We start from the raw sequence: 12,320 nt of genomic DNA, 5'->3' as shown, positions 1-12,320 counted from the left end.
ACTCTTCCCATGAGGTGGCCAAAGTACTGGAGTTTCAGCTTTAGCATCATTCCTTCCAAAGAAATCCCAGGGCTGATCTCCTTCAGAATGGACTGGTTGGATCTCCTTGCAGTCCAAGGGACTCTCAAGAGTCTTCTCCAATACCACAGTTCAAAAGCATCAATTCTTCAGTGCTCAGCCTTCTTCACAGTCCAACTCTCACATCCACACATGACCACAGGAAAAACCATAGCCTTGACTAGACGAACCTTTGTTGGCAAAGTAATGTCTCTGCTTTTGAATATGCTATCTAGGTTGGTCATAACTTTCCTTCCAAAGAGTAAGCATCTTTTAATTTCATGGCTGCAGTCACCATCTGCAGTGATTTTGGAGCCCAGAAAAATAAAGTCTGACACTGTTTCCACTGTTTCCCCATCTATTTCCCATGAAGTGATGGGACCAGATGCCATGATCTTCGTTTTCTGAATGTTGAGCTTTAAGCCAACTTTTTCACTCTCCACTTTCACTTTCATCAAGAGGCTTTTTAGTTCCTCTTCACTTTCTGCCATAAGGGTGGTGTCATCTGCATATCTGAGGTTATTGATATTTCTCCCGGCAATCTTGATGCCAGCTTGTGCTTCTTCCAGTCCAGCGTTTCTCATGATGTACTCTGCATATAAGTTAAACAAGTAGGGCGACAATATACAGCCTTGACATACTAGGAAAAGGAGTCTGTTGTTCCATGTCGAGTTCTAACTGTTGCTTCCTGACCTGCATACAGGTTTCTCAAGAGGCAGGTCAGGTGGTCTGTATTCCCATCTCTTTCAGAATTTTCCACAGTTTATTGTGATCCACACAGTCAAAGGCTTTGGTGTAGTCAATAAAGCAGACATAGATGTTTTTCTGGAACTCTCTTGCTTTTTCAATGATCCAGAGGACGTTGGCAATTTGATATCCGGTTCTTCTGCCTTTTCTAAAACCAGCTTGAACATCAGGAGGTTCACAGTTCATGTATTGCTGAAGCCTGGCTTGGAGAATTTTGAGCATTACTTTACTAGCGTGTGAGATGAGTGAGTGTGCGGTAGTTTGAGCATTCTTTGGCATTGCCTTTCTTTGGGATTGGAATGAAAACGGACCTTTTCCAGTCCTGTGGCCACTGCTGAGTTTTCCAAATTTGCTGGCATATTGAGTGCAGCACTTTCACAGCATCATCTTTCAGGATTTGAAATAGCTCAACTGGAACCAACTAACGTATATATATGGAATTTAGAAAGATGGTAACGATAACCATACTATATGTGAGACAGCAAAAGAGACACAGATATATAGAACAGTCTTTTGGTCTCTGTGGGAGAAGGCGAGGGTGGGATGATTTGAGAGAATAGCATTGAAACATGTATATTACTATACGTGAAACAGACCGCTAGTCCAGGTTCGATGCATGAGACAGGGTGCTCAGGGCTGGTGCACTGGGATGACCCAGAGGGATGGGATGGGGAGGGAGGTGGGAGGGTGGCTCAGGATGGGGAACACATGTACACCCATGGCTGATTCATGTCAATGTATGGCAAAACTACTACAATATTATAAAGTACGTAGCCTCCAACTAAAATAAATAAATTTTAAAAGTCTACAAACAATAACTAAATGCTGGAGAGGGTGTGAAAAAAAAGTGAAAACTATGGTTTGAAAGGATAGATGAACCCCTATGTTCATTGCAGCACTGTTTACAGGAGCCAAGACATGGAAACAACCTAAATGTCTATCTACAGAGGAATGGAAAAAGAAATGTGTTGTGGTACATAAATACGATGGAATTAAAATTATCAAAATAATATCATTTGCAGCAACATGGATGGACCTGGAGAGTATAATAATACGTGAAGTAAGACAGAGAAAGATAAATATCATATGATATCACTTGTATATGAAGTCTAAAAAAATGATATAAACGAACTTATTTATACAAAAGAAACAGACTCACAGACTTAAAAAACAAACCTATGACTACAAAGGGGAAAGGTGGTGGGGGAGGGACAAATCGGAAGTTTTTGACTGATATATACACTCTATTTTGTTTAAAATAGATAACCAACAAGGATCTATTGTATAGTATAGGGAACTCTTCTGAGTATTCTCTAACAGCCTAAATGGGAATAGAGTTTGAAAAATACACACACACACATATGTATAACTGAATCACTTTGCTGTACATCTGAAAATAACACATGTTAATCAGCTATCAGTTCAGTTCAGTTCAGTTGCTCAGTCATGTCCAAACCCTAATATAAAATAAAAATTTTAAACAAGAAAATGTGGATACACACACACACACAAAATGGAATATTACTCAGTCACAAAAGAATGAAATATTGTCATTTACAGCAACATGGATAGCCCTAGATAATATCATACTAAGTGAAGTCAGACAAAGAAAAATACTATATATTACTTATATGTGAAATATAAAAAAATAATCCAAATGAATCTATTTACAAAACAGAAACAGACTCACAGACATAGAAAACCAACTATGGTTACCAAAGGGGACGTGGAGGGATAGATTAGGAGCATGGGGTTAATGAATACACACTACTACATACAAAACAGATTAGTAACAAGGATTTATTGTACAACTGAGGAAACAATATTCAATAGCTTATCTCATTCCCCTATAATGAAAAATGATCTGAAAAAAATATATATATATATAACTGAATCACTTTTCTGTATACCTGAAGCAAACACAATATTGTAAATCAGCTTTACCTTGACTTAAAAGGAAGAAAAAAAGAATAAAAGACAAGAAATCACTACAGATACTACTGTGAAGGCCAATAAATTTAAAAATTTTGATGAACAGGATAAATTTCTTCAAAAGCACAACTTACCAAAACTGACTAAAGGTAAAAAAGAATATCTGAATATTCCTAAACCTACTAAAGAAATGAATATGTCATTTAAAATCTTACCTCAGAGAAAACCCAGGTTCAGATGCTTAACTGGTGAATCTTCTTTTTTTTTTTTTCAAATTTTAAGGAAGAAATAACACCAATCTTTCACATGTATTGATAGAATATAGAAAAGAGGAAACATTTCCCCATCCATTCTATAAGATGAAAATAACTATGACATGAGAACCTAGCAGAGAACTCAAAAGAAAGGAAATTTCTATGCTAAGCTCTTGTTAACATAGATATTAAACCCTTAAACAACTTATTAGGAAAACATTAGCAAATGGAGCACATATAATAATGCTAATATATCACAAAAGTTATATTTATTCTGGGAATACAAGAGTCATTTAACATGCAAAAAATCAAGTGATGTCATTTATCACATTAGCAGATTTTAAAAAAGAAAAAATGACATGATCACAATAGATGCATAAGAACTAATTATAAAATTCAGCATTCATTCATGATTTTAATATATATATATATCCTTATAAAAATTAGGAGCAAAAGAAACTTCTTGATAATAAAGAGTATCTATTTAAAAACCTACAGCAAATATATACTAAATAATGAAATAATAAAAAATAATCTCCCTAAAAAAAAACATTGTCCTTGAACTTCTTATTCAATATTGTACTGGAAGCCTATGATGAACAGATTCCAATGCTGTCCCCATGATCACCACTTCCTGATATCCTTGCCTTTGCATAAATCCACTTCCCCTTCAGTCTGTACAGGACCTGTGATTTGCTTTTAATCAGTTGAATATGGCAAGAGTCATGAGATATCTCTTTCATGACTAAATTACATGTGACTGTAACATTCATCTTATCAGAAGACTCTCTTTGTTACTGGCTCTGAAGAAGGAAGCTGCTAGGTTGTCGGCTGGCTTTTGGAGAAAGACATATGGCAAGCAACTGACAGTGGTTTCTGGTCAGCATCCAGCAAAAATTAAGGCCTTCAATCCACCAACTTCCTAGGGAACAGAACACTGCCAATAACCAAATAAGTTTGAAAATAGATCCTTTCCCAATCAAGCCTCAGATGAGGCCACAGCCCTGAAAGTCATGTTAATTGTAGTTTTGTGAGATCCTGATACAGAAACTCATCTAGGCCACTCCTAGTTTCCAGACATAGAAACTCAGATAAGAAATGCATGCTGTTAAAAAAAAAAAAAAATGCATGCTATTTTAAGCCACTGAGTTTGTGGTAATATTGTCACATAGCAATAAATAACTAATACAAGGTCTTAACCCCAGTACAATAATAAAAATAAATACATATGAAACTATAAAGAAGAAAATAAAACTTATTATTTGAAGATGACTGTGTACCTAGGAAAGTCTACAGGAAGCTATTAGAATTACTCACTGAATTTAAGCAAAGTCACTAGATACAAGGTCAACACATAAAAATAAATTATATTTCCAGGGACTTTCAGTTCAAGATGGCAGAGTAGAAGGACATGCGCTCATATTCCCCTCAAGAACACCAAAATCACAACCAGCTCTTGAACAACCATTGACAGGAGAATGTTGGAACCCACCAAAAAAAGATATCCCATGTCCAAAAACAAAGAAGCCACAGAAAGATAGTAGGAGGTGCACAATCAGGATAAAATCAAATCTCATACCTGCCAGGTGGGTAACCCACAAATTGGAGAACAGTAATACTAAAGAATCTCTCCCACTGTTGTAAAGGTTCTGAACCCCACATTAGGCTTCCCAGCCTGGGCATCCAACAAAGGGACTGTGAATCCCCAGGCAATCTGACCTTGAAGGCCAGCAGGATTTGCTTATAGGCCTTCCAAAGGACTGAGGGAAACAGAGACTCCAATCTTAGAAGGCACAAAACAAAATCTTGCATGCACCAAGACCCAGAGGAAAGGAGCAGTGATCCCACAGGAGACTGAACCAAAACTATCTGCTAATGTTGGACGGTCTCCTGTGGAGGTGTGGGTCGGCAGGGGCTCACCACAGGGACAGGAGCACCTGTCTGGGAGGTCCCCCTTAGAGTAAATCCTCTTGGAGGTCGGCATCAACCTGACCATAGACAGAGGGCTGTGTTGCCTCAGGCCAAACAACTAACAGGCAGGGAGTACAACAATTATCAGCAGATAATTAGATTAAAGCTTCACTGAGCAAGACCCTGCACACCAGAGCAAGACCCAGTTTTTCCCACCACCTGTCCCTCCCATCAGGAAGCTTACAAAAGCCTCTTAGCCTCCTCCATCAGAGGGCAGACAGAAGAAGCAAGAAATACCACAGTCCCACAGTGGCTAGAACAAAAAGCACATTACCAATACAGTATACTAATGCATATATATGGAATTTAGAAAGAGGGTAACAATAACCCTGTGTACAAGACAGCAAAAGAGACACTGATGTATAGAACAGTCTTATGGACTCTGTGGGAGAGGGAGAGGGTGGGAAGATTTGGGAGAATGGCATTGAAACATGTATAATATCATATATGAAACGAGTCGCCAGTCCAGATTCGATGCACGATACTGGATGCTTGGGCCTGGTGCACTGGGACGACCCAGAGGGATGGTATGGGGAGGGAGGAGGGAGGAGGGTTCAGGATGGGGAACACATGTATACCTGTGGCAGATTCATTTTGATATTTGGCAAAACTAATACAATTATGTAAAGTTTAAAAATAAAATAAAATTTAAAAAAAAAAAGATGAAAAAGCAAAAAGTATGTCCCAGATGAAGAAACAAGTTAAAACCCCTGAAAAACAACTAAATGAAGTGGAGATAGGCAATCTTCCAGGAAAAAAATTCAGAATAACGATAGTGAAGATGATACAGGATCTAGGAAAAATAATGGAGATCCAAGAAATGTTTACCAAAGACTGAAAAGAACTAAAGAACAAACAGAGATGAGTAATACACTAGAAGGAATCAATAGCAGAATAAATTGCAGCAGAAGATCGGATAAATTACCTGGATGACAGAATGGTGGAAATCACTGCCACAGAACAGAATATAGAAAAAAGAATAAATTATATTTCTATATTCTAACAAAAATAATACAGAAAATGACATATAATTTAATTATCATGTACAACTTACATTAGATATATCATCATTTTATCATCATGTACAATTTTCAATAGCATTTAAAATTATCAAACATTTATGACTAAACACAACAAAAATGTAGAAGACCCCTACAGAGAAAACTATAAATGTTATTTAGAGAAATCAAAGAATACCTAAGTAAGTGGTGGGATATGATATATACCATGTTCAATCCCCTGTCTGTGATTCATCCAATGAATCAGTGTCATCATTGTCAACAACAGTCAAGCAATACTGCCATTCTCCATCATCAAGGCAATGTCAATTCTCCCCAGACTGACCTACAGCTTCTAATCAAAATCTCAGCAAGTGTGTTTGTGGAATCTGACAAGCAATTTCTAAAAGTTAAATGGAAATACAAAAATATAACCAGGGTATATTGAAGTAGAATGGTTAATCAAATCAAAGAATACCCATTAAATTGAATACTACATAACAATGAAAATAATAAACTACATGCAACGTGAGTGAAACTTCCAAATATAATGTTGAGCATAGGTGCCAAATACAAACAAGTATATACGTATAATTTCATTTCTATAAATGTCAAAACCAACAGTTTTTGAAATCAAAATAGTGTTTGTTACATTTGAGGGTTAGGTAATAATTATTTAACACAGAGGGATTTCTGTGGTTTTAGTCATTTTCTCTTTCTTGAACTGTGTGTTTGTTACATGAACGTAAAATTATTTTGAGGCATACAATTAATATTTACACAGTCTTGATGGTTTGGTAATATTTGCATACACACACAAGAAAAGAATAAGGAAACATTTTATGTGTTGGTAAGGAATGGTCTTGAGAATATATAGAGAGAAAACAAGGTACAAAACTGTTTGCATGTTATAACCTGTGTAACAGAAGTGTATGATACTTTCATATTTGTCTATAAATACATAAAATAGAAAATTACATTACATATACATTTGCTTATATGTAAGGAAGAAAGATCCTTCACTGCACATATGTTTTTTATCTTTGAATGTCTAACCAGGCAAATATTTTAATAACTTAAGAAAAATTTTAAAGAGAAATAATTCATATTATCTTTATAAAGCAATACAGTTTTTAAAATTTGGGTTATAAATAGTTCCCAAAGCCAACACTGATGGGTCAAGTTTGCTAGAGATTTCATAAATAAGGTTCTTAACAAAATATTTCTGCCTGGAAATCTAACTAATATTACTTAGAAATGTTTTGATGATATTAATTATCAGAATATTATAGATAGAAAAAGAATAAACTGATATAATAAGTACAAATACTTTATGATCTGTATATCCTGGTCTTCCTGTTGAATTTTACTTGAAAACCATATAAAATAATTCTAGGCTTTCCCCAATGTTACACAATTTATGATCAGTGATAGCAATGACTGTTAATATGCCTTAAAAGGTGAATGCTTGATTTTATTCATTTTTCAGATCATACATCACAGAAATAAAAAGTTTTTCTTCCATATTTAGGTTTATAAAGTCAGATATGAGAGGACCCAAGGATCATCAACAATTTAAGCCTGGTTGCCACCTTCAAAGATTATAAAACCAAAGACTGAAGGTGCTCTATTTAAAAAAAAAACACTAAAATTTACAAACTATGTAAACTAAATATGTATATATGTATATTACATAAGCATAAAGATATGAAAGAATGTTGCCCAACATTCCAGTCATACAAGGATTAAGCTGCAACAACTCACTGCAAGTACACCCAGAGGGGAATTCAGGAGAGAGAAAAACAGGATGCAGCATTCTGTTTTGGATATACGGCCCAAAGACAGTTAAGACTCGTATCTAACAAAGAATTTCAATGGTCCCAGATTCTTACATCTTCCCATACATAGAGAAGCACTTACATCATTAACTTAAGATGTCTTCTCTTTTTGATTAGCAATAATCTTTTATGCCTGACTCTATGTTTCTTCCAGTGAAAAAAATTAATATAGATACTGGTTCCTCAGTACCATTTTTGCAGCAGTTCCTCAAAGCTATCTGAGAGGCTATCTTCCAGGCCATATAGTTCCCAGTAAGACCCTCAAGAAAACTTCGCTCACAACTCTCACACTGTATATCTGTCTTTCAGTTGACAGGTATATAGAAATTTATATAGTTAAATGGCCTATTTAGGAGGGCTTAGACGTGAGTTTGAGTGAACTCCGGGAGTTGGTGATGGACAGGGAGGCCTGGCGTGCTGCGATTCATGGGGTTGCAGAGTCAGACACGACTGAGCGACTGAACTGAACTGAACTGAGAGTTCCCAAAGATGCTTGTTTAAATTCTTCTTTGTTGACTTAAGCCTTGCCTTCACCATACATTTAAGGATTTTTATTCTCTCCACAATAAATAGTCACATTAATGATTATTCTCAATGTTAAGATAATTTATCTCTCTCAAAATGATAAATATCACGTTTTTGTAAGCATTAAAATAGGCAACCCCAGATAGTTACATGTAAAATAATGAAATTACACTTAGTAACAAAAAACAAACTCAAAATGGATTAAAGACCTAAATTCAAGGCCAGACACTATAAAAGTCTTAGAGGAAAACACAGGCAGAACACTTTTAACATAAATTGCAGCAAGATTTTTTTTGAACCACCATCTAGAGTAATGAAAATAACCATAAAAAAAAAAAGGGACCTAATTAAACTTAAAAGCTTTTACATGGCAAAAAAAAGCCATAAACAAAACAAAAAGACAGCCCTCAAAATGGGAGAAAACATTTGCAAATGAAGCAACCAACAAGGGATTAATCTCCAAAATATATAAACAGCTCATGTAGCTCAATATAAAAAAATAATAACCCAATGAAAAATTGCACAGATCTAAATAGACATTTCTCCAAAGAAGACATAGAGATGGCCAACAAATACATAAAAAGATGCTCAACATTACTAATTATTAAGATTAAAGAAATTCAAATCAAAACTACAATGAGCTATCATCTCACGCTGATCAAAATGGCCATGATCAAAAAGTCACAAATAATAAATGCTGGAGAGAATGTGGAGAAAAGGGAACTGTTGGTGGGAATGTAAATCAGTACAGCCACTATAGAGAACAGTATGGATGGTCCTCAAAAATCTACAAACAAAACTGCCATATGACCCAGCTATCCCACTTCTGAGCATATAACCCAGAGAAAATCATAATTCAAAAAGATACATGCACCCCAATGTTCACTGCAGCACTATTTACAATAGCCAGGAAACAGAAGCAACCTAAAAGTTCATCAACAGAAGACTGGATAAAGATGTGGTACATATAGACACTGGACTGTTACTTTGCCATAAAATGGAACTAAATAGTGCCATCTGCAGAAACGTGGATAGATCTGGAGATTGTCATACAGAGTGAAGTAAATCAGAAGAAGAAAAACAAATATCACATAAAATCACTTACATGTGGAATCTAGAAAAATGGTATAGATAAACTCATTTGCAAAGCAGAAATAGACATATGTAGAGAACAAACTTAGGTATACCAAGAGGAAGAGGTGTTGTGATGAATTGGGCGCTTGGGATTGACATATACACACTGCTGCTGCCGCTAAGTCACTTCAGTCATGTCTGCCTCTGTGCGACCCCATAGACAGCCTCCTACCAGGCTCCTCTGTCCCTGGGATTCTCCAGGCAAGAACACTGGAGTGGGTTGCCATTTCCTTCTCCAATGCATGAAAGTGAAAGTGAAGTCGCTCAGTCGTGTCCGGCTCTTAGCAACCCCATGGACTGCAGTCTACCAGGCTCCTCTGTCCATGGGATTTTCCAGGCAAGAGTACTGGAGTGGGGTGCCACTGCCTTCTCCGATATACACACTACTATGTATAAAATAGATAACTAATGAGAACCTACTGTTTAGCAAAGGGAGCTCTACTTAATGCTTTGTGGTGACCTAAATGGGAAGGAAATCTAAAAAAGAAGGGATATATGTATACATATAATAGATTCACTTTGATGTACAGCAGAAACTAACACAACATTAGTAAACCAACTATATCCCAACAAAAGTTAATTAAAAATATAGGTAATGCCTACAAAGTTCCCAGTGTTTACATCTGTCCAAAATCTGTCAGCTTGCTTTTATAATGCTACCAGTTAAATACACCTCAATTGAGTTAATAAAATTATAATCGGAAATCATCATCATTAATCATTTCTTCTCCCCAAAATGGCTTTAAGAGGAACCAGAACATTTCCTTCAACAATCCAGTTATAAGGGGGAAAAAAACTCATTCTGCTTATCTACATAAAATTGTAGGGTCAGATCTACTCAAAATATTGACAAACAAAAAATGCTACAAGCAGAGAGAGATAAAATCAATATGGCAATACCTGAGTAGGTACTATTTTTAGTAGTAAAGATACAAGGAAACATATAACAACTCTTGACTGATCTTTCAGTTTTTCATATTATGAAATTTCTGCTACATTACTTATTTTAAAATTTAGATAAAATAAACCAAAATTAGATCAAATATGAAGAAAGAAGTTCTACCTAGTTTTAGCAAATAGCTAAAATATAAATTTTCTCCACTCAAAAAATACTGGATATAATAAAAACTTTCATTGATGCTGAATTATAATACTCATGAATATTACTCAGAACATTGAAGGTTAAGTAATATGCAAATGAGAATAAAAAGTTCCAGGTAGAAAAAAGAATGTCTGTATACACGCCATTCTTTCTTCTCATCAAACCAAAAAAAAACACTTACTTCATTAAGCTCTGCCTATATGGTGATGATTCCATATGAACTATAACCATTCAACAAAATAAAATAAGTACTTTCTTGAGTTCTCAGCAGTGACTGTCTCTATTATCTACCTACCTCAGTTGTGACTAGTACTTGCTAATTTGTGTAAACTTACCTCTCAGAGATTTCTTTCTCTTTCATTAATATTAAATTTTCCTGTGCTAGCCCTTCATAATCACTGCAAAAAGCCTGACTGCTTCCCAAATAATAAAAAAAATCAAATCATTTGATAGTTAAATAACAGAGATGGTTAATAAAATACAAATTTACTTCATCTTGAGATGGATTATCAGCTAAGTAGATGTCTGTGATATTCTAGCTCTGGTTGAAACAAACACTAGAAACATTAAAATTCTGCACACTTACAAATAAAATCTAATAATTCTTCCATATCTGTTCTGATAATTGTTCCATACCTGTTAATTTTTTTCCAATTATTATTTCACTCTAAAATGGAAGAATTTGAATTCTTATCAATCTTATTTTCATCTCTGAAAATGTTAATCTTGAATGTATAATGTTGCTCAACACTTAGTACCAACAATTTTGGATGTCTAAAATCTCTGTCTCATATTTTTTAAGGTAAAAAAAAAATTTAAGCAAATAAGTGAAAGTGTAGGAGGTAACTTCCAAGATCAAAAAGTGTAGAAATACATTCAGTATTTACTTGACTTTTAAATTTTAGGTCTGAGTTTTCGGCACCCTGGCCTAAGAAAGAGAACATATCACCCATTGCTGAAGTCCTGGTTTACAGAGAAGAGTAGAATGCTAGGAGTTCTCCACTAGAATATGATTGAACCTATATCAGTGAATTTTCTATGTAAATAAACTATTATAAAAGCAAGCATAAATATTACTTAGAGCTATTAAAATTATTTAAAATTTTTTTTTCAAAAATTAACCTGAAACCTGTTCAGCAAATCATTTTCTTATACATTAAGAAACTGTGTAACTCTTACATTCTTACCGTTCTCTGTTAAATTTGAGAGAATGAAGAATAGCTGGCCTTTTTTGTCTAAGGTTCCACAAATGAAGTGTATCGTCTGAACTTGCACTGACCAAAGCACCCTGGAACAAAATGAAGACAAAATGAGTGATTTACTTAATTTATGTTTTTTGTGAAGCAAAACCTAAACTAATGTACTGAATTTTTCAGTGCCCTTTAAGTTATTTATATTTATATAATGTAGAAATACAAGCAAGGACAATGAACATATTTCAATCAGGAAGCCTAAGAATGCTAAGAGTAGAAGAAGCAGGTAAACTACCATATATGGATTGGTGAGAATGATTAGCTCAAGGAATATGCATTTATCAATAGAGGGATTACTATTATAAGCATCATTGTAACTATTAAAGATTTCTTATCTTTTCTTTGTGAAAAACTATTCCTTTTTGTTTCTACTATTTACATATATATCATGTAGCTCTACTGCTACTGCTACTGCTAAGTCACTTCAGTCATGCCCGACTCTCTGCAACCCCATAGACGGCAGCCCACCAGGCTCCCCCATCCCTGGGATTCTCCAGGCAAAAACACTG

At 35.1% G+C, this 12,320-nt stretch overlaps 1 protein-coding gene across 6 annotated transcripts in view; it reads right to left on the bottom strand.

Moving 5' to 3' along the window:
* Window positions 1-12,320, bottom strand: part of STXBP5L (syntaxin binding protein 5L) — a 447,507-nt gene that overhangs the window by 244,751 nt on the left and 190,436 nt on the right. For all 6 annotated transcript variants that reach the window (XM_044942363.2, XM_044942382.2, XM_044942371.2 and 3 more), the window contains exon 5: window positions 11,746-11,846. In XM_044942363.2, coding sequence (XP_044798298.2) covers window positions 11,746-11,846 — 101 coding nt within the window. The remainder of the gene's footprint in view (window positions 1-11,745; window positions 11,847-12,320) is intronic.

The sequence above is a fragment of the Bubalus bubalis genome, chromosome 1 (genome assembly GCF_019923935.1).
Source record: "Bubalus bubalis isolate 160015118507 breed Murrah chromosome 1, NDDB_SH_1, whole genome shotgun sequence".
Classification (NCBI taxonomy): domain Eukaryota; kingdom Metazoa; phylum Chordata; class Mammalia; order Artiodactyla; family Bovidae; genus Bubalus; species Bubalus bubalis.
The sequence above is the reverse complement of the archived record's forward strand: the minus strand, read 5'-3'. Positions and strand labels throughout refer to the sequence as shown.